Source organism: Populus trichocarpa, chromosome 3 (genome assembly GCF_000002775.5).
Source record: "Populus trichocarpa isolate Nisqually-1 chromosome 3, P.trichocarpa_v4.1, whole genome shotgun sequence".
Lineage (NCBI taxonomy): Eukaryota > Viridiplantae > Streptophyta > Magnoliopsida > Malpighiales > Salicaceae > Populus > Populus trichocarpa.
The window spans coordinates 3,623,553-3,645,551 of NC_037287.2; the positions used below are offsets into that span (position 1 = coordinate 3,623,553).

General features: G+C 32.1%; 3 protein-coding genes across 3 annotated transcripts; all 3 read left to right on the forward strand.

Annotated features, from left to right (window-relative positions):
• Positions 1 to 2,399: 2,399 nt before the first annotated feature.
• On the forward strand, positions 2,400 to 5,849 carry LOC18096705 (phosphatidylcholine:diacylglycerol cholinephosphotransferase 1). The gene is made up of 3 exons (XM_006385245.3): positions 2,400 to 2,882; positions 4,971 to 5,108; positions 5,353 to 5,849. Exons 1-3 carry the CDS (start codon positions 2,484 to 2,486, stop codon positions 5,674 to 5,676), a joined length of 861 nt encoding a protein of 286 aa, XP_006385307.1. The 5' UTR covers positions 2,400 to 2,483; the 3' UTR covers positions 5,677 to 5,849.
• A 1,765-nt stretch (positions 5,850 to 7,614) lies between these two features.
• LOC18096706 (ethylene receptor) lies at positions 7,615 to 12,133 on the forward strand. Its single transcript, XM_006385248.3, has 7 exons — positions 7,615 to 7,816; positions 7,955 to 8,920; positions 9,352 to 9,720; positions 9,841 to 10,107; positions 10,207 to 10,334; positions 10,495 to 10,686; positions 11,444 to 12,133. Exons 2-7 carry the CDS (start codon positions 8,015 to 8,017, stop codon positions 11,793 to 11,795), a joined length of 2,214 nt encoding a protein of 737 aa, XP_006385310.2. The 5' UTR covers positions 7,615 to 7,816; positions 7,955 to 8,014; the 3' UTR covers positions 11,796 to 12,133.
• Positions 12,134 to 15,069: 2,936 nt separating this feature from the next.
• LOC18096707 (pseudo histidine-containing phosphotransfer protein 6) lies at positions 15,070 to 16,353 on the forward strand. Its single transcript, XM_006385250.3, has 5 exons — positions 15,070 to 15,353; positions 15,528 to 15,658; positions 15,770 to 15,913; positions 15,994 to 16,066; positions 16,181 to 16,353. Exons 1-5 carry the CDS (start codon positions 15,285 to 15,287, stop codon positions 16,232 to 16,234), a joined length of 471 nt encoding a protein of 156 aa, XP_006385312.3. The 5' UTR covers positions 15,070 to 15,284; the 3' UTR covers positions 16,235 to 16,353.
• Positions 16,354 to 21,999: the final 5,646 nt, after the last annotated feature.

The following is a 21,999-nucleotide window of genomic DNA, read 5'->3' on the forward strand; positions in this document are numbered from 1 at the left end:
TATGGTTTTTCTTCAATAGTAATAATATTTTTTTTCAAATTTAATATAATAATAATAATAATAATAATAATAATAACAACAACAACAACAACAACAACAACAACAATAATAATAAGACTCACGTTTTTTGGGTATTACATCCCCTTCCAGACTCAAGTAACTTGGGTCTACCGTCCCTGCCAGACCCTAGCTCCTGGGTTCGGCCGTGCCACATCCAAGTTCCTGGGATGTGGCCGAGCTAGACCCAAGTTCCTTGGGTATGGCATCACGTTCCAAGTAACTTGGGTCTGTTATCATCTGTCAGACCTAGGTGTGACCTTATTACTATTTTTTTCTAATAGTAATATTTTTTTTTCAAATTTATTATTAATTATATAAATTATATTAACAATAATGAAAAGAATAACAATAACAATAATAATAATATTTTTTTAAAAATAATCTTTAATTTTACCATTTAAATCAAATATATGGGTTTTTTTCAACAGTAATAATATTTTTAAAAACAAATTATTAATAATTGTATTAATAATATTTATAATAATAATATTAATAATATTAAACATGCCTGATCTAAGTTCTTATAGTTTTTAATTTTACCGTTCAAATCAAATCTATAGTTTTTCTTTAATAATAAAAATATATTTTTTTCAAATTTAATAGTAATAATAATAAGACCCACACTCCTTGGGTATGACATCATCTTCTAGACCCAAGTAACTTGGGTCTAACGCCCCTGTCAAATCCAAGTTTCTTGGGTATGACATAACTGACCTAAGTTTCGTGAGTTTGGTGGTGCCAGACCCAAGTTCTTTGGGTATGGCGCCCCTGCCGTTCCCTAGTTTCTAGAGTGTGGCCGTGCCAAATCCAGATGTGACCTTATTATTATTTTTTTCCAATAATAATAATAATATTTTTTAAAATTTATTAATAATTAAATAAATAATAACAATAATGAAAACAACAACAACAACAATTTTTAAATTTACAATTCAAATCAAATCTATGGGTTTTTTCAATAGTAATAATATTTTTTTTCAAATTTATTAATAATTATATTAATAATAATGAAAATAATATTTTTATAATATTAATAATAATATTAAACATGTCTACCCCAAATTCTTATTGTTTTTCATTTTACCATTCAAATCAAATCTATAATTTTTCTTCGATAGTAATAATATTTTTTTAAAATTTAATAATAATAAGAATAATATGACCTACATTCCTTGGGTATGATATCCCTTTCCAGACCCAATTAACTTGGGTCTGGCGCCCCTTCCAAACTTAAGTTTTTGGGGTCTGGTATCACTTTTTAGACTCAAGTTATTTGGGTAATTTTGCCAAACCCTAAGTTCTAGGGTCTAGGTAGCCGTGTCAAACCAAGTGTGACCTTATTACTATTGTCTTCCAATAGTACTAATATTTCTTTTTCAGATTTATTAATAATTATATAAATAATATTAAGAATAATGAAAATAATAATAATAATTTTTAATAATAATTTTTAATTTTACCCTTCAAATCAAATCTATGGTTTTTTTCAACAACAATAATAATTTTTCTTCAAATTTATTAATAATTACATTAATAATAATACTATAATATTAATAATAATATCAAACATACCTAATCCAAGTTTTAATAGTTTTTAATTTTACCTTTCAAATCAAATTTATGATTTTTCTTCAATATTGATATTTTTTTAATTTTTAATAATAATAATAATAATAAGACTCACGTTCCTTGGGTATGATATCTCCAAACCCTAGTAACTTGGATCTGGCGCCATTGCCAGACCCTAGCTCCTGGGGTTTGGCAACCATGCCATGCCCGAGACACGGGTCTGACAGCCTTGCCACGCCACAATGTTTGCTGCTAACCTAAGATGCTTAGATGAGACAACCACATGAAAATGACAAAACACCCTTATATGCATCATTGTTTTTATTGAAAATTCAAAAAAAGCCCCAACCTTTCTTTGTACTATATATTTTTTTTGAAAAGATAAAAGAAGTCTCCAACTCAAAGGTTAAAATTTTATATTTTGAAGGACTAATCAATATTTATACTGTAGTCTAAAAACCTCGAACAAATAATTTTATCTTTAATTATTTTTTTAATGCCAAATATATTTTATGAAAAAATTAATTACACCCTGTATGCTTAACAAGTTTTTTTGGGTAAGAAAAATTACATCATTTTTATACTATTCTAATTCACAAATGATTTATATCTTGATAAACAGTAAAAGAATAAATTTCAAACATTATTCTCCTATTATACTGTATAATCTTAACCTCTCCAAATTTCATAATTTGGACATCGACATGACCGACCCGGCCCCACCCATAAAAAAACACAAATAAATATCACTACTTTCCCACCCGCTATTTCCTTGTAATCTCCGCAACCATAGTCTCCATTCTTTCTTAAGTCATATACTTCCCTCCCATTTATATCATCACCCATCATTAGTCATGAAAACAATCTCCGAAGCCGGCGCCGCCGCAACTATCAGCCCCACGGTTCCCACCTCATATAAGCGCAAACAGATCAACGTTAATGGCGTCGACATGGAGAATAAAAATAAGCAAACTAATGGCATTACCACCGATGGAGCTGCCAACGGTTTCTATGGTGTTGACCCGTCTTTCTTGAAATGGACTTTGCGTGATGTGGTCAATGTGGCTAAGCACCATTGGCTCCCCTGCTTTTTGGGATTCGGGTTGTTGTTTTTCATGGCCGTGGAGTACACGCTCCGCATGGTGCCCTCATCGTCGCCGCCGTTTGACTTGGGGTTTGTTGTCACGCGCCGCCTCCATGGGTTGCTGTCCTCGTGGCCGGAGCTCAATACTTCGCTTGCTGGTCTGAATACGGTATGTATGTCATCGATTATGAACAACACATGCATCAATGAATGGGCCATGGTTGATTTTGAATTATTGTTAATTTTGTTTTTAAGATTTGATGTTTAATTGGTAAGCACATTCAAGGAATAATCCCCCCCCCTCAAATCTGGTGTTCTTGACTGAGTTTTATTTCTTGTTTTAACAAGAAGGGTATCCTATCCTAGGCAAGCCGCCAACATCCAAGGTCAGTTTGAGTGTGGATATAATTGTATTTGTAATGATAACTCATCAAGAAATGTTAGGTGAAAATAATTCGAAGTGGCAAGTAATTAATGCGAGGAAAATTAACAAAAACTAAAGCTAGTTTTAGTGGGTGAAATTATGCAGCAAGTTTTACTGTTCGCGGGTTGTAATATTGTATTTTTTTTTTTAAATCTTCATTTTGTTTCTTAAACTTCTTTTTTTTTTCATGATTGGGCTATTTTGAGTCTAGATTGAAATCCAATTACTTGTTTTTTTTTTTTTAAAGGTTGAATTGTCCGGCCACATCAGTGGCTGGATTCCGGGAGTTTCAGACTATGCGTAATTTTTTTGACAATTAGTGCGGATGAAATGTCGTCTGCCTCGTTGAATTAAAAGAATAAAATAAAGGCCTGCACACCGGCCTTTTCTTGATCGGCCATGCATTTGTCCTGGTTTATCACGCTCAACAATGCCTGATCTCATTTGTTTTTGTTTTTAAATTTTATTTTTTTTAATTAATATCTTTTTTTATATTTAAAAAAAATTAATTTTTTGATTTATGTTTCAGTTAATATTTATTCTGTATGATTTTTTTTAATACTGATTATTTTTTAATTATATTGGGTGTGTTTAATTTTTTAGAATGTTAATATGATTTATTTTTTTTATATAGATTAAATATTTATTTTTTATAATAGTTTTAGCATGTGTAGTCTTGCACAATATTTTTTTCCTTTTATTTTATTCAATAAGTTTTATGTGTGTATCAATTTTTATTATAAATTGACTTTAATAAACATATTCATTGAACAGAACCAAATAAATGAATTGTGTTGCGATATTAAATATTTTGATTTTATATTTGTCTCGTAATTTTTCCAGTCATGTTTTTATTTATCATTAATGATTTTATTTATTTATTTTCACAATGGCTTGTAATTTATTTAATTAGATGGGTTTGTAAGTTTTTTGATATACTTTTTATGATTTTTTATGTAAAAAAACTCGTTTAACAATTCTACATGTTCAATTTTTTTTTTTTATCATGTATTGATGTTTTCAATTTGATCCTTACTCATATGATTTTTTATTTTCAATTTCACACTTCAATCCAAGTTGATAATTTATTATTTTTTTTTCATTTTTGTTCATTTCTTTTTTTTTTCTTAAGTTTTCATTTTTTTTATTAATGCTTTTTTAAAATAATTTATAAATTTATGCTTTAATTAATACTTCTTTGTTATTGTTTTTAGTCTTTTTAATATAACAATTATTTTTTAATTATATTGAGTATGTTTAATTTCTTAAGAGTTTAATATGATTTACTTGTAGATTTTTTTTATATTTTATATAGATTAAATATATATATTTTTTTATATTTATAATATGTGTAGCTTTGCATAATATTTTTTTCTTTTATTCTATTTAATAAATTTTATATGTGTATCGATTTTTATTATAAATTGATATTAATAAACAAATTCATTTATATTTATAACAATTATTTTTTAATTATATCGATTTTTTCGCTTGTAGATAAAGGTTTTTTTTTCCATATTATCTTGATTTTATATATATTTCTATTAGCTATATCTGTTATCTGCTATCATTGTCTTGCTTTTTTTAATATAATTAAGATGAAATTAGTTTATTTAGTTAATAATCCTAGTTATTAGATTTTATTTTAAAATGCGTTTATAACACCTAAATATTTTAATTTCGATACACAGCTTGGCTTTGGAGTTTTAAGCAGTCATATAATAGATAATATATAATATAACATGATGTGTGAAGAGAGGAACAAACCTAATAGCCAATTAGGGTAATAAAGTTTTTAAACCATTCACGATGTTAAGCTAAATACATTTTCAGGTATTTGTGGGTATGCAAACAGCATATATCCTATGGACGTGGCTAGTAGAAGGCAGACCAAGAGCAACAATCTCTGCGTTGTTTATGTTCACTTGCCGTGGGATTCTGGGTTTCTCCACTCAGCTTCCATTGCCGGAGGTTCGTATTGATCATCGACACAACCTCTCCCTCTCCCTCCCTCTCCCTCTCTCCCTTCCCCTCTCTCTCTCTCTCTCTCTAGCTAGTGTTTGGAATATTGACAAGAGAGACTTTAACACCCATGTTGTCGGCGTCCACGCATTCTGTCTCTATTAGCAGTGGGTGTCTTCCCCTATCTGTCACCATTGTTTTGTTCTGTGGAGTATCGCTGATGTGCCATGTTTTTGGATTCATTTGTTGACAGGAATTTCTGGGGTCAGGAGCGGACTTTCCAGTAGGAAATGTGTCGTTTTTCCTGTTTTTCTCAGGCCATGTTGCAGGGTCATTGATTGCATCGCTGGACATGAGAAGGATGCAGAGATGGGAATTGGCTCGGGCATTTGATTTGCTCAATGTTCTGCAAGTTATTAGGCTGCTTGGAACTAGGGGCCATTATACCATAGATTTAGCTGTTGGTGTAGGTGCTGGAGTTCTCTTCGATTCGCTAGCTGGAAAATATGTTGAGTGGAAACAGAGAAAACCAATTGCTAATACTGTCACTGTGAAGGACGGAAGGAGGCTTTTTTAGTTAGAGAATGGCAAAAGGAAATATGAGTGACTGGTACTGGGAGGTAGCCTATATAAAGATACATGACCTTTTCCTTGGAGTAATTTCCAACATCTCAATTCTATGCTATTCTGGGATAAATTAAACAATTAGCAACTCAAATATAATTAAGCAATTAGCAATTATCAACATCATTTTCATTGTAAATAGGCACAGAATAATCAAATCTATGTTGATTAACAAAATGATAATGATTATCAAACATAGTATCATCTATTGTTTGTAACAAATCACTCGATAATAAATTATTTTTACATCAACCAACTGAATTTCAAAGACCACCGGAAGTTAGGACACATACAGGTTTTGATTGACTACTCACATGCAATATCGTCATTTTCAAATCGTTTTGAATGAAAGAATTAATCATTGTCTTAAAATTATCATCACACATAATTAATACATAATAATATTGTTGTTCACTAATTTGGCACCTCTAAGTTATTTCAATATCATTATAATTCCATTCAAGTACATGACAAATAGTTTCTTTCATTTCTGAATATGACATGCTTAAATTACCAGTTAACAACAAATTGCTCACGCCATTGTATGTGGTACTACTGTTCACTCCAAGAACAATATTGTTACCGTAATGACATAACATAAATATGTTATTAGATTTTTGTACAAAAAAATCAGATTTCAGTTAATTTAACATAATTTTAACTAAATTGCGTTACCTCAACCCTAATTGGCAAAATTCATAGCTAATTCTCAAAATTTAATGTTAAAGCAAACTTAATAAAAAATTAAACATAATTCATGATACATTATCAATTAATATTGTTCATGCTCAATTGCATAAATCAAACTCAAATTCATAGCAAATTAATTTAATTTAAAGAAAATACTAAATCCATCAACTTATCAATAATTCAATGAAACATGTAATTTATCATAATCCAACTATATTTATGCTCTATTGCATGAACGTGTGTGCATATTTAACTATATTATTAGCTGATTCTAACAATATACAAACAAATCTCTAATTCAAAAACTTAACCTAAATTAAACGCAACACATAATTAATTGAAATAATTAATTCATCATTAATTCAACTTAATTTTATATTCAATTATATCAAATAAACTCTAATTGAATGTATTTTTAACTAATTTATTATTGATTCAATAAACCCTAAATTCACCATAAATCCTAAATTCAACCTAAATAATCATTGATTTCAACCAAATCAAATAAAAAAAAACCCGGTATATTCAATGAGATCATTGAAAGACGCACAGAATCTAGCATGAGATTTGATGAACCTATGTAAAAGAGCATGAACAAAGAGTTAGAGTTCAAATAAGGAAAAAGATAAAATAAAACGAGGACATCCATTTTTTGTAAGAATAAAAATAAAAATTCGTAGTAATGCACCATGGCCACACTAATTAAACTTGAACTAAGTCATGCACTTGCAATTGTTTAAGCAATTCGGGCAATACTCTATCTATTAAAAATAAAAAAATTAATTTAAAATATTAGGGATTTTTTTTAAATTTCAAGATGTTAATAATAAGATTTGAATATTAATATTATTTCATTAACTAAAAAAATTTTGTTAACTCATCATCGATTGAGATAAACAAAATAAATTATAGTATTGTGGTGTAAAATAATTTTTAAAAGAGTTTTTTATTTAAAAATATATTAAAATAATTTTTTATTTTTAATACTAACACATTAAAATTATCAAAAAATAATTAAAAATATTAATTTAATAATTTTTCAAATAAAACTAACTATTAAAAACACAAAAAAAACATGCTACTAGGATGTCAAAAGAGAACCAAATCCCTTCCGAAATACTCTATCTATTGTCGAGAAAAGCCGGAAACGACGTCGCTCCATTGCAAGTTCCAAGATGCCAAAAATTTCCACTCAAGTCTCAGAAAGTCCACAATTACTTGACACCCACCCACCCATCGCACCACACCACCTTTCCCAAAGAGACCCAAATCCCTCTCACCACTGAAAAGGAAGCGAAGTCGTCGACGATATTCGCGGCAGCGGCGGCCGAAAGCAGAGGCCAAAGCAGCTCTCCCAGCGTCGTACGTAACATTAGAACTTGGATTTCTCAGACTCTGTTCTGGTCAGTTACCCTCAACTTCTGTTCCTTCTAAAAGTTTCGAAGTTAGGGTTTCAGTGTTAAGAAATGGAATCTGAGTTTTGCAATTAGGATTTCAATTATTGTTTTCTTTTGTGTGATTGAGAATTTGCATCATTTCAGGGATGTGAAAAGAGGATTTTTTGCAGTCGAGGGTTCGATTGTTGAATTAAAAAGAGAAAGATGGAGTCTTGCAATTGCATTGAACCGCAATGGCCAGCTGAAGAGCTGTTGATGAAGTATCAATATATATCAGATTTCTTTATTGCACTGGCCTATTTCTCTATTCCTTTAGAGCTCATCTACTTTGTTAAGAAATCTGCCGTGTTTCCGTATAGATGGGTGCTTGTCCAGTTTGGTGCTTTTATAGTTCTTTGTGGTGCAACTCATCTTATTAGCCTTTGGACTTTTAGTATGCATTCACGAACTGTGGCTGTTGTGATGACTATTTCCAAAGTCTTGACTGCGGTTGTGTCTTGTGCCACTGCGCTTATGCTTGTGCATATTATTCCAGATCTTTTGAGTGTTAAGACTAGAGAGTTGTTTCTGAAGAATAAAGCTGCGGAACTAGATAGAGAGATGGGTTTGATACGTACACAAGAGGAGACGGGTAGGCATGTGAGGATGTTGACTCATGAAATCAGAAGCACTCTTGACAGACATACTATATTGAAGACTACTCTTGTTGAGTTGGGTAGGACATTGGTGTTGGAAGAATGTGCATTGTGGATGCCAACTCGTACTGGGTTGGAGCTTCAACTTTCATACACTCTTCGTCAGCAGAACCCAGTTGGATATACTGTACCTATCCAACTTCCGGTGATCAATCAAGTATTCAGTAGTAACCGTGCTATGAAAATTTCACCAAATTCTCCGGTGGCTAGAATACGGCCTTTTGCTGGAAAATACATGCCTGGAGAGGTGGTTGCTGTTCGTGTCCCTCTCCTTCATCTCTCTAATTTCCAAATTAATGACTGGCCTGAACTTTCTACCAGGCGCTATGCTTTGATGGTTTTAATGCTTCCGTCAGATAGTGCAAGGCAGTGGCATGTTCATGAGTTGGAGCTTGTTGAAGTAGTTGCTGATCAGGTTTTAAATTACTTTATTTGTCTAATTTTTCATGGTTACATAATGACTTTTCCATTTTTCTAGGAAATTGCTAAATGAGACCTCAACATCGACATATCCACTTGCATCCACTTTCACTTTTTTATTTTTATTATAGCTGTAGAGGTTTGCATAGATTGAGTTTCCATTTGATGGGTGCTCTCCAAGAAGGATTTTATCGAATATCATTTTAAACTAAGAAGAAATATGCTACATCAGATCAACTTCGCTAACAAGTTTTCCATTAAATGCTGCAAAAGCTTTCACAGCTTGTCATTGAGTGCTTAATTTAAAGAAAGTTGATGAAAAAGACATGCAATGCATGTGCTTGTAATTTTAAGTTTGCTCCATACCATTTAAAGAATGACAGCCTCAATCTGTTTCTGACCTACAAAATTTTGTGGTCAAACCAGGTAGCTGTTGCTCTGTCACATGCTGCTATTCTAGAAGAGTCAATGAGGGCAAGGGACCTTCTTATGGACCAGAATGTTGCGCTTGATCATGCCAGGAGAGAAGCAGAAACAGCAATTCGTGCTCGCAATGATTTCTTGGCTGTTATGAACCATGAGATGAGAACTCCTATGCATGCAATTATTGCACTTTCCTCCTTGCTGCAGGAAACTGAGCTGACACCTGAGCAGCGTCTAATGGTTGAGACAATTCTTAAAAGTAGTAACCTTTTGGCCACTCTTATAAATGATGTATTGGATCTTTCAAGGCTTGAAGATGGCAGCCTTCAACTTGACTTGGGAACTTTTAATCTTCATGCCTTGTTCAGGGAGGTAAGATTTCTTTCATCTTGCCAAGTTGTTTATATTGCACTGCAAATATAGTTATGTAGAATTTGTAAAGCTTTTGTTGGATGTGGGTTGGTGGATGTGATGCTTGTTTCTCCATTGCAGGTTCTTAATTTAATCAAGCCAATCGCATCTGTTAAAAAGTTGCATGTAACCTTAAATTTGGCTCCGGATTTACCAGAATGTGTCGTTGGTGATGAAAAACGACTAATGCAAACTATTTTAAATGTTGTTGGTAATGCTCTGAAGTTTTCCAAAGAGGGAAGCATCTCAATCACTGCATTTGTTGCAAAATCAGAATCTTTAAGAGATAGTCGAGCTCCTGACTTTTTTCCAGTGCCAAGTGATGATCACTTTTATTTGCGTGTACAGGTTAATTTCTCTGATGCGCAATTAATGATCTTTTTCCTAGTGATGATGAGTTTTCTGTTCCAGGGGTTGGTGATGAATATCTTTTATCTTCTGGTGCAGGTAAAAGATGCCGGACAAGGAGTTAATCCTCAGGAAATTCCCAAGTTGTTTACAAAATTTGCACAAACTCAAACTTTGGCAACCAGAAATTCCAGTGGCAGTGGACTTGGCCTTGCAATTTGTAAGAGGTAATTCAATTTGTTGTTTTTATAATGCAATTTTGTATTAGCTCACCGGCACACAGTGATTTTAAATTCCAACTATTTCTTTGGAATATGGTTTGATTTTCTCAGTTCTACTGACATTGAAATTGATTATTACATCTACATCTTGCATGTTTGTGATCAGATTTGTAAATCTTATGGAGGGACATATTTGGATTGAAAGTGAAGGTTTAGGCAAAGGATGTACAGTTATCTTCATTGTAAAGCTTTGCATTCCTGGGCGCTCAAATGAATCTAAGAGTCCATTCCTACCTAAAGCAAATCATGGGCAGGCAGGTTTTCCAGGACTCAAAGTTCTTGTCTTGGATTATAATGGGTCAGTCAAATTTCATTCTCATCATTCTTTATATATCAATTGCATTTGGTACGGGGTTGAAAATTTGAAAGGAAAATGTCAAGGGAGTAAGATTTAAAGATGTAGTGTTAAAGGTGTAAAAATATTCAGGGATGTAGTGTTAAAAGATGTTTGTTAGGAGTTGAAACAAATAGGGGTAAAAGGGGGTCTCAGTATAAACCAAACCAAATTTTAAGCTTAATGAAATTATATAAAAAAAAATTAAATATTACTATACTCGTGGATTAAAATGAGAAGATGATGACAACTTAGTCAGGTGGGACTAGTAGCGGTGTCTAAAATGAGACATCTATATTTTGACTGGAGCCTTTGGAGGATTAATATGATAGCCCCAATTACTTGTACATGGAGCAAGTACATGAAAAGCAGCCTTTTATGCTCTAATGTTTTAGGGCTTGTGTGCTCTTGTTTAACAAGTCTCCATAGCTGCTTTGGCCTGTAATCACGTGGTTGAAATGCTAACTTCTCACATATCTTGTAAAGCATAGAAAGTTTATAATTTCTTTGGTGGATGTAAAATGGCTAATTTTCCCTGGCGCATCAACATAGACATAGGTCAAAATGAAACATTGAAATCCAAGAGTCAATTTGAATTTAAACAAAAATCAACATGAATTTTATGTCTTCATATCTTTTTTTGGACATGGCATTGAGAGTTTAGCAGCACAGACCATGTTTGAAGTATGTAAAGATTGTCAAACTTGTTTGTGGTTTCCAGTGTTAGCAGGATGGTGACCAAAGGACTTCTTGTTCATCTAGGGTGCGACGTGACAACTGTAAGCTCAATTGATGAGTGCCTACATGTGGTATCTCAAGAACACAAGGTGTTGTTTATGGATGTGTGCATGCCTGATGGTTTTGAAGCTGCTGTCCGTTTACATGAAAAATTTACAAAACATCATGAAAGGCCGCTAATAGTGGCACTTACTGGAAACACAGACAAAGTGACCAAGGAGAACTGCATGAGGGTCGGTATGGACGGTGTTATACTGAAACCTGTATCTGTTGACAAGATGAGGAGTGTTTTATCGGACCTCCTCGAACATCGGGTCCTGTTTGAAGCCATGTAAGTGGTAGTGATAGGAAAAGCACTAATTGGAGGGAAGCAAAAACTGCAAGTCATCTTCTGCGCTTTTTTGCCTGTAAATACCGTACAGTATTGGATCAGTACAGTGAAGTGGAGCACTGGAAAGAACAATACGTCCTTGCTTAAAGCTAGTTCTTGTATTGTTTTGTGCAGCTACATGTAAAACCCCAGGCAGCAAAAACAGTCCCGAATTCGGGGAAATCTGTGTCTTTGAAAATTATTATATATATTTTTTGGGGTCATGGAGTGATTTGTAAAACAAGCTGCTGCTATCATATCATAAAATGAACTTCATTCTGAATGCAGAAATATCATTTGATATGTTTGTTCACTTATTTTTTTGGTAAATTGTGTAAATGTTTAAGGCAAAAATATAGGAAAATAACAAACCTATAAATTATTTTATGCAAAATTCTGGTCAGTTAAAAATTGTAGACTGGGTTTGGCTGCACTCTATTTGCTTGGAAGAACAGTCAAACACAGGATATAAATAAAATGAACAGAATTTCTCCAAAAAAAAAAAAAAAGAGGAAAAAGGAAAAATAAAATGAGTACGAAAAGAATGGATGCAAATTAATCTTCCCTTCTCATTTTCTTCAACGACTGTTTTGCCATGGAGGAAAGGCAAACTTTTCTTGTTTGTAATTTTCATGAAAAAGAAACAAGTATAACTGGAGAAACTTCATGCCTTTTCAAGTAATTTTATAATGATTTTGATACATCATATTAAAACTACTAAAAAACACTTACAAGAGCATCGGAAAAAGCATTAACTTAAATGTTTTTTAAATAAAAAATGTTTAAAATATATATAAAAAAATACATATTTTAAATACCAACTAGTCTATTGGCCCTTGTTTTGCTGTGATTAAATTAATTTTTTTTTTGAAATGTAAAAAGAATGTTTAGAGCACGAATAGTTTTTTGACAGTGTCATTAAATATACTCAAGTGAGTCGATCATAAAACCTATTGTCCCAGCTTTAGTTTTCCATTAACATGTATGAGAGTCCATTAACATGTACGAGAGCTGACTCGATTTAAATCGGTTGATTTTATGGATTTTAAGATAACCTGAATGATCAGTAAAAACATAATTTAACTTTTAAAAAAACTTTAATATAATAAGTTTTTTAAAAAATATCAAGACAACGATACATTGGATTAACTCTGGTCCCCCCATGACCCGGGTCATGAATTCTATTGAATTTAAGAACCTGTTTCATAATTTTTTTATTTAATCATATAATAAAAATAGATGCTCACAAAATTGAACATTAATCCTAAAATAAATTGACAACTTTATAGAAAAAAAAAAAACATGCAGTCTATCTCCTAACCAATTCAATATTGAAAAATAAAATAAAATAAAGGAATAATTAAAAAAAATAAAAGACAAAAAACAAAAAAAATATATAATTGGTGGGTAAACCTGCCAAACCTGTGAATCAAATAACTTAGACTAGTATGTCAAACCCGTAAACCAGATTATAGGCTCCACTGAGATTATAATTTATAATGTCTGTAAACCAGATTATGAGCTGCACTGGGACTATAATTTATAATTTCAAACTCGTAAACCAGATTATGGGCTCCATAAAAAAAACTAAATATGTTTATTTTGTGGTTTTTGGTTCGTTAATTGTTTTTAATAATTTTTTTTGATTTTATTATTTAATATTGAATTGGTTGAGAAATAAACTGCATGATTTATTTATTTTTACTTTCTTTCGGGTTATCACTGTCTCCAATAAGTTTTTTTTAAGTCGGTGCTCAATTTTGTGACTATATATTTTTATTATATAATTAAAAAAATTATAAGAAAAAAATATTAAACTCAATGGAGCCCTTGACACTATTTGCTTGGGGACTAAAATCAATCTAATCTATCATTATCTTAATAATTTTTGTGAAAAAAATTACAATCTTAAAGTTTTTTTAAAAGTTAAAACCATGTTTAAAATCAATTAATTTAATTTGTGTCAACACCTGCATTGCATGATTTAGTTTGAAATCCAAGTTAAACAAATAGATAAATTATAAGATTTCAAAATTCATTCATTAAACTAAATTTAATAACTCAATTAAAAAATTCTTCATATTTTTAATAATTTTTTTTATATATTTTAAAAAATTTATCCAACTCATGGTAGCAAGCGATGAACTCATTTTAAAACACACCATACCCTCACTATCCTGCATCCCAGTCAACAGTGTAAATAACCATAATCACTTGAGCTTTTGAAAAGCATATACACATCATTTTATTGAGCCATTAGCATGAACAAGACAAAAAAATCCTTGCGCCCCCTTTCGTCATCATTATTAATATAGCATGTATAGATATAAAATCCCGACGACAACTCATTTTAAAACTCGTTGGAGGATAATCCTGATCATGTTAAGTTCTGGTTTTCTTCACTGATCAAACTCTCTATGTAAGCCAGGTGCTATGATTATGCTATATTGTCCACCTGCAAAGCTAGAGCCTTGTTTACCGGGCTCTCCTTTTCATTTTTATCAGAAAGGAAATGCCAGAGAAAAAGTGAAAAGGTTTGCCCAAGAGTGCATGTAAAGAAATAGCTGTAGATTCTCTGCTTCCTTGTTCATTATTTTATCTTTTGTATAATTTAAGTCTCTGATGAGAGTGTGTGCGTCGAGGTGACTGACAAGCAACCGGCGCAGGCAGGAGGGAGGGCTTAAAGCCGCGCTAGGCTGCTTTGAGAGACAGCCCGCGAAGTAACTGGGAACGGGGACAACAGGTCACCACCTCCCCTCCCTCCACCCATTTTCTACCTGTAGTTTGCTGGCCGGTGATCTGGTCCGGTTGATACCCCCACATTCACCTCGATAAGGACCACACTGCCTTCACTTTCCACCACCAAGGGCTTCAAAAGCTCAAGCTCGTCCCTGGGGTTGGAAAATGGAAATTGAGATTGAAACTTTATTAATTAGTAAATTATAATATAAATCTTACACATATATGAATACTGTAAAAGTTTTCTATTTTATAACTCCTTAAACAAGTTTAACAATCAACCTATTTACTAATTGCTTTATGATTTGAAAAGGGGATCATTAATTACTTACACTTCTGATTCAAATACTGATGAGCAGAAGGGAAAATGAGTGCGCAATGAGTTAACTGTTAATTTATATTTTTATGGAGTCCTTTATATATATATATATAAAAACACATGCGCCTCGAGTTGATCACAATCAATTAATTTACGTGTAAATTTATAGGAATTCATTTACGGTAGCATGTGTTGGGGTCCAAGGCAGCAGCGCCCTTTAAATAGTTGTCGTCCAGCTGGTCCTCAAGAAAACTCTACAAGAAGTGGCAGACAAAACCCTAGCTAGTACGTTCTCCGAATACTCCAACAAAACTGTTCTCAGGAAACTTCCCATCAAGATCTTGGTGCCTTTTTGGATCAACCAAGTAATTAGCCAAAACGGGTCTTCCTCTGTGGATGCTTGGGTGGGGTGTGGATCGGTTACGTGCCGATATGAACCGTTTGCTGGCAATGCTATTCCACCAGGTATGTATATTCAGAATCTCAGAAACATGAAGATTAATTAAGGTGTTCATATGTTTCGGATAATTTTTACTAGTTTTTCTTCAGGTTTGTTCGCATTTCGCATTGCATAGATGGCATGTGCAAGTTATTAATTAAGTAGAATTTATGAGATTAAAATTTGGGTTTGCTGTCTAGGGAGTGCTAGATGAGCAATTCTTGCAGCTCCAGCAACTTGAGGATGAAAGCTCTCCAAACTTCGTATCAGAAGTGGTCAATATCTACTTCCATGAATCCGAGAAACTTTTACGGAATCTCAGAGGCCTCTTGTAGTCATATCTTCCTCTCCTAATACCCATTTTTCTTCTTCTAGCTAGTTCTGATCATGGCTATGTATGGATGCATGCGTAGTGTTGATGAGTGCAATTGCATAATTGCAGGATGGATAGAGAGTTCTCGGACTACAAGAAAATGGGAACCCATTTGAATCAGCTCATTGGAAGCAGCTCCAGCATTGGTGCCAAAAGAGTCAGAAATGTGTGCGTTTCCTTTCGAGCCGCTTCTGAGCAAAACAGCCGCGCTGGGTTAGCCCGCCCACCCCCATCTGTCTCCCCCTCTTCATTCATGCATGCTAACAAGAGATGTTTTGAGTTTCTTAATTCAGGTGCTTGAGAGCTTTGGAGCTGCTAGAGCACGAGTACTGCTACCTCAAGAACAAGTTGCACGAACTGTTCCACGTGCGTACAATGCTCACTTTCCCAACACCTTTCAGAATTCAGACCTCTTTGCTTCTCGCTTTGGCATCTCTCTCGTATACATTGTAACATCAGATGTTAAACTCCGATGTGCAGATGGATCAACTGAGAGTACTGGCAGCTGGAGTGACGTATCCACCGCAGCATTGAAAGCAAAGATCATGAAGGCTTCCATTGGGCATGCACTCGTAATCTTTTCGTTTCAGGGTTTTTGCTAAAAACCAAGCTAGTCCAACAGATCCATTGCTCTCCTTAAATTTGATGCTACTTTTATATATATATATATATGGAAAAGATTTAAAAGGGGCTGTGGATATTCTTAATTACCTGTCTTTAAAATTTGAATCTGTGTGGTTCCATGCTTGAATCAGTTCTTCTTTTTTCTGCAGTATTTTGTACGTTCTGATATGAGTATTAATTTTGGGGCCAGCCTTCATACCTACAGCCATACAATCGGCGGTTCTTTCTAGAACTGTCACATTTTACAGCTACGATTTGTGACAATGGAATCAGTATAAAAAAATAAAAATAAATAACAGACACTTTTTCAGTGTTTTTAAGATTTTGATGTTTTCAGTGTTTTTTTTATTTAAAAATATATTAAAATATTTTTTATTTTTAATAATAATATTTGAAATAATATTTTATAAATTTTTTTCATTTAACAACACTTTAAATATTTTTTTTAATTTTTGATAACAACACTTTAATTTTTGTATAATTTATCAAAATCAGCCAAAAGCTTTGACTGTCTAGTCAGTGAACAGCTTATTGACTGAGGTTGGACGCTCAAGTACTCTTGAGAGGAAGGTGTAGGTGCTGGTGGTCAAAAGGGCAGTGTAGGTTCAGAATTAGGCCATGTTTGTTTCTTGAATTTCACTTTCTGGGAAATTACTTTCCAAACTTTTCTGTGTTTGTTTGCTATTAGGAAAGTTGGTCAACGAAAAACACTTTCCGGTCAACGGAAAACACTTTTCGGTCAACGGAAAACACTTTCCAGTCAAAGAAAAATTTGGTTTGATTTTCAGGAAAGTGTTTTCCCTTTTGGCTGTGTTTGTTTTCCGGAAAGTGGTTTCCGGGAAACCACTTTCCAAACTTTCCTGTGTTTGTTTGCCATTAGAAAAGTTGGTCAACGGAAAACACTTTCCAGTCAAAGGAAAATTTGGCTTGGTTTTCAGGAAAGTGTTTTCCTGGAAAATTTGGGCGGAAAACACTTTCCAGAAGTTGTGAAAAATTTAGAAATGTCATTATTTGCTGATTATATCAAATTTGATCCTCAAACTTTTGATTGCTATATATAATTTGTTTTGAATATTTATTTTTCAATTCCATCTCTTAAAATTTAATTTTTATATTAATTTTGGTTCTTATTTTTATAATTGATATTTGCTTTTTTCTTATCATTTTTTTATTGAAATTTTTTATCTATCAAATTTGATCCTCATTCTTTTGATTGTTACTTATTTTATTTGAAATAATTTATGAAATGTTAATTATTATTATTTTAATTTCTTCACCTTTTATTTTTTTTTAATTTTTTAGATTTGATCTCTATTATTTTGATTATTATTTATTTTATTTGAGATAATTTATGAAATTATATTTTTTTTCAATTTCATTCTCATTCAACTTTTTAATTTGTAAGATTTGTTCCTCATTATTTTAATAAACTTGAGAAAAATAAAACATTAATAAGTTATTTTCCAGCTCATTTTCCATGACATAACCAAACACTGGAAAATGTTTTCCAACTTATTTTCCATTACACTACCAAACATCGGAAAATACTTTCCCGGAATTCACTTTCCCGGAATTCACTTTCCAAAAGGAAACTACTTTCCAGCAAACAAACAGGGCCTTAGATTCTTCAATTTTGAAATTGTCAGTGAGTTTTTTTTTTTAAAAAATAGCATTTTATAAAATGTTTTTTTTTTTTACCAGTGAGAACACAAGAAATATTTGAAAAAAAAAAAGGCATAAACTCATAAATTGCGATGTTGCTGCACCCAACAATGCAATCCATAATTGAGCTATAAATTTAGATTCCAAGAGGTGAAAATCTCAACGAAATTTATTTTTTTAAAAAAAGATGAATAAAACAATTTATATAATGTCTAAAGTTTTTCCAATAAAAAAATACTAAAAAATATATTAAACATAAAATACTAAAACTTGCACTCGACATTTAAATAAAGGATTTGTGAAAATAGTGATGTCATACAGTTTTCTTTTTTAGAGATGAAAGTTAAAAAATAGAATATAATGAAACGCATTAAAGCTTTTGCCATACCTGAAATTTGAGCAGCAAAACTGATGAAGTTGTGATAACTTTAGGATTTGACTGGGATTTTAATGACTGTGTCTTGGGCTAATAGAGTGACTTGGCTTGCCTTGTTGATGAGTTAATGAGATGATGGACTTGGCCACTGCTTAAAGTGATTGACTTGACCATTGGTCCAGCGGGTTGATGAGGTGACTTTCATGAGCTTTCTTGCAAAAACAAGTTTTATATTGTAACATGTGACTTTTTTATGTTAAGTTAATAAATGAAAAGGAATAAGAATATGTTGACAAAGGAAGTAAGCAATGGAGGAGATGAGCGGAGTTGTAGGTGAGTATATTGTTTTTTTGTTGTGTTGTTGTTTATAATAACTTACATGGTGACAAGAGATATTTATAGATCTTATTCATGTCAGTTTAACTCATAAAAAGTGGTATTACAGGTACCTCGTTGTGAGTTGTTGGTCGTTGTACCATTGATGGAGATGTTAATGCTCGTCGTTGGCTAAGGTGCCTTATTGTGTCAATGGTAGAGGGTTGGTGATTGACAGGTGCCCTCAAGTTACAAGTGGTAGCAAATAACCATTGATGAGAGAAATAAGGCGACTCTGCTCTGCATATAAAATTTAGTATGCGTTATTGTGTAGTGCACGATGCCGTTTTGACTTCTCAAAATTAAAAAAAAAAAATACATTCAAGTATGTATCAAGAGGTCAGGTTTAGGTTAAGGGCTAAAATACCATAGCAAACAATCCATTTGGACTTGGTGAGATTGAGTCGTTTGGGCGTGACCTGAATGAACAAGATGGCTAGCTATAGACTTGGCCTCAATGAACATGTTTTTATTTTTAAATTTTAGTTCACCATCACTTTCCCCTTCTAATGCGATCCTGGCTACAATATCAAATGATTTATTAGGAGTATCTATTGATTATATTCTAAGGCTTAAAATAAAGTGGATCCAAAAGGAGTTCAATATGCTAAGTCAAGAGGCTTGGGTTAAAAATGTATAAATCTGCTCTAGATCTTTGTATACCTTTTGGATCATATATGAAGCTTCAAAATAAGTCTGGATGCAATTTCAATTGGGTTGGAAACTAGACATCTGAATATTTCAACCGATATATGGTAGGCCTGCTAATTCATCCTAACAAGAGAGAACGACATGCTTAAAGTTAAGCCTAGAATCTGCTAGCAAAGTGTGAAAACAAAAATACATTGTTTCTTTAAGAGTTATGGATTCTATTCACTACAAGGAGTCCTTAATGCTATTGAGAACTTATGTGGCAGCCTTTGACTTACTTATTTTACAAGTATTCCATATCAAACAAGAAGAATTATTTCTTTCAAAAACTAATTTTTATTTTACAAGGCATTAGACTTTTGTTAAACAAGGTTTCTTCAACAATTATTTCGCTTGGGTATTTTTCACTATCATATGTGGAAAATGGTGAAAAAAATATTAGACTATTGTTTTATTTATTTTTATTATTTTAAAACTAATTTTAATTAGTTTAAGATTTATTTAAATTCGGTGAATGTTTGACCCATTAGTTTTAGGGTTTACATATAAATACTCTTATGTAAGAAATTTTATTCAATTGATGAATTTTTATCTAAGTTTGCTGCATATTGTATGCCGTTTTTTTTTTGTGTGGTTGAGTGATTCTCATACTAAGCTCTTGATTGAACTTGTAAAATCTTCAAAGAATTGATCAACTTCGTTGTGATTTATTATATTTCTCGTTCACATCTTATTATAAGCGTGGATTGGGGGTGATCAATTACATATAACCTTGGTTTTCAAGGCAAAGTTCTTGTTAGGTCAAAAGACATATCTTGGTCTGTCCAAAGGAACATTCATATGTACTTTTCCATTTAAGTGTATCTTGAATTTAGGTCCCCATTTATCAACCATATATGAGATGTTAGAGAATAGAGAGGAAAAAAAAAAGAAGTTTATTTCTAAGGACCATGTATTTCGTGTATACAAATATGGACTAGTAAGATAAAATAGTATTTTAACATTCTAAGATATAGTATGAGATGAAAATGGATGATAATAATGTATTGCATATATGATTCATTATGATTTGATTTAATTGTGTTAAAGATGACTATAAAAGAGCTCATACTTGACTTGAGATATAGTAGAAAGAGACAAAGGTTATGCTTTCAAAATGAAGATATTGTTTTTCATACTTGACTTAGAGGAAAACTTATATTGTCGCAGGTGTGTGGTATTATAAAGATCATCCTTTTAGATCAAGATTTTTTTAGTGTGAAAATAACAAAGAATTCTTGTCCTTTTGTGGTTTAAAAAGTTTGGAGTTGCCACCTAACATTCTGGTCACATAGAACCCAAAATGATCTTCAGAATCTGGATAAAAGAACTGGTTGTGTATAAGACGGATAATACAACCTATAGTACACCCTTTTTAAGGTAAACTACATACATTGTTTGTTTGTTTGATTATTACTAAGGCTGTGTTATGTTTTTCCATCCATTGGTCAAAACAAATTCAACAGGTGAATGATGACTTTATGAATCAAAACTAACCTTTTTAAAGTTAAAATATTTTTTTTGTTTATATTAATTTCAGAAATATATCTTACGTATAAATTTATAATCTTTGATATTAAAAATAAACAAATTGATTTTTTTAGTGTTTTTGACATTTAGATCAAGTCCTCATGGTTTTAATAAACTTGTTATTAAATTCATAATGCATGTAAAATATAAAAACTATTTATTTTTTTGGTATTCTAAATCATGCTATATTTTTTTTGTAATGAAAATATGATTTTGTTTTAGAAACTTGGCCTTATACAATTTAAAATATAAATCTATTTTTTAAAAAAAAAAGATGTTTTTTTTTCAATAAAGTTCAAATTTAAAAACCTAAACAAATGTACAACACGTGAGAAACATGCAAGATAAAACATGAATAAGCCTAAAAATAAAAAAAGAAGGAACAAAAGTTAGATGCAAGTAGGTTGGGGTGATTATTTTCTGTTCGGTTCGATTTTTATTAAAAAAATATCCAAACCGGAATTTTTTTCTTTTAAAAAAACCGAAACTGATTCAAACTGGTTTGACTCGGTTTTGGCTTGGTTTTTTCCAGTTTGGCTTGGTTTTTTCAGTTTGGCTCGGTTTTGGCTCGATTTTTTTCTGGCTTTTATTGGTTTGGGTTCGATTTGGTTTTTTCAGTTTCAGGCTTATAAAACCGAAACCGAATCAAACCAGTCGACTTTTTTAAAATTTGAATCGGTTTAATCGGTTTTTTTTCACAGTTCGATTTTTTCTGTTATTTTTTCTGATTTTCTCGGTTTTTCGGTTTTTTTGATCACCCCTATAAGTAGGGTAATAATTTTCGGTTCGGTTTGGTTTTTATCAAGAAAAGTAACCAAACCGGTTTTTTATAAAAAACCGAAACCGGTTCAAACCAACCGATTTGGGTTCGGTTTGGTTTTTATCAAAAAAAGTAACCAAACCGGTTTTTTCGGTTATTTTTTTCTCCAGTTTAATCAGTTTTTTAATTTTTTTACTCACTCCTAAATACAACCTGCTACATACAAAGTCAGCCCAAAGGTGACAGCTCATATAAGCACAACCCCAAACCACCCCTAGACCC

Coding starts and splice junctions, on each gene's coding strand:
- LOC18096705 (XM_006385245.3), top strand. CDS start 2,484: ATGAAAACAATCTCCGAAGCCGGCGCCGCCGCAACTATCAGCCCCACG. Junction 2,883..4,970: donor CGCTTGCTGGTCTGAATACG/GTATGTATGTCA, acceptor ATACATTTTCAG/GTATTTGTGGGTATGCAAAC. Junction 5,109..5,352: donor CTCAGCTTCCATTGCCGGAG/GTTCGTATTGAT, acceptor ATTTGTTGACAG/GAATTTCTGGGGTCAGGAGC.
- LOC18096707 (XM_006385250.3), top strand. CDS start 15,285: ATGCTTGGGTGGGGTGTGGATCGGTTACGTGCCGATATGAACCGTTTG. Junction 15,659..15,769: donor CGGAATCTCAGAGGCCTCTT/GTAGTCATATCT, acceptor GCATAATTGCAG/GATGGATAGAGAGTTCTCGG. Junction 16,067..16,180: donor AGTTGCACGAACTGTTCCAC/GTGCGTACAATG, acceptor TCCGATGTGCAG/ATGGATCAACTGAGAGTACT.
- LOC18096706 (XM_006385248.3), top strand. CDS start 8,015: ATGGAGTCTTGCAATTGCATTGAACCGCAATGGCCAGCTGAAGAGCTG. Junction 8,921..9,351: donor TTGAAGTAGTTGCTGATCAG/GTTTTAAATTAC, acceptor TGGTCAAACCAG/GTAGCTGTTGCTCTGTCACA. Junction 10,335..10,494: donor GGCCTTGCAATTTGTAAGAG/GTAATTCAATTT, acceptor GTTTGTGATCAG/ATTTGTAAATCTTATGGAGG.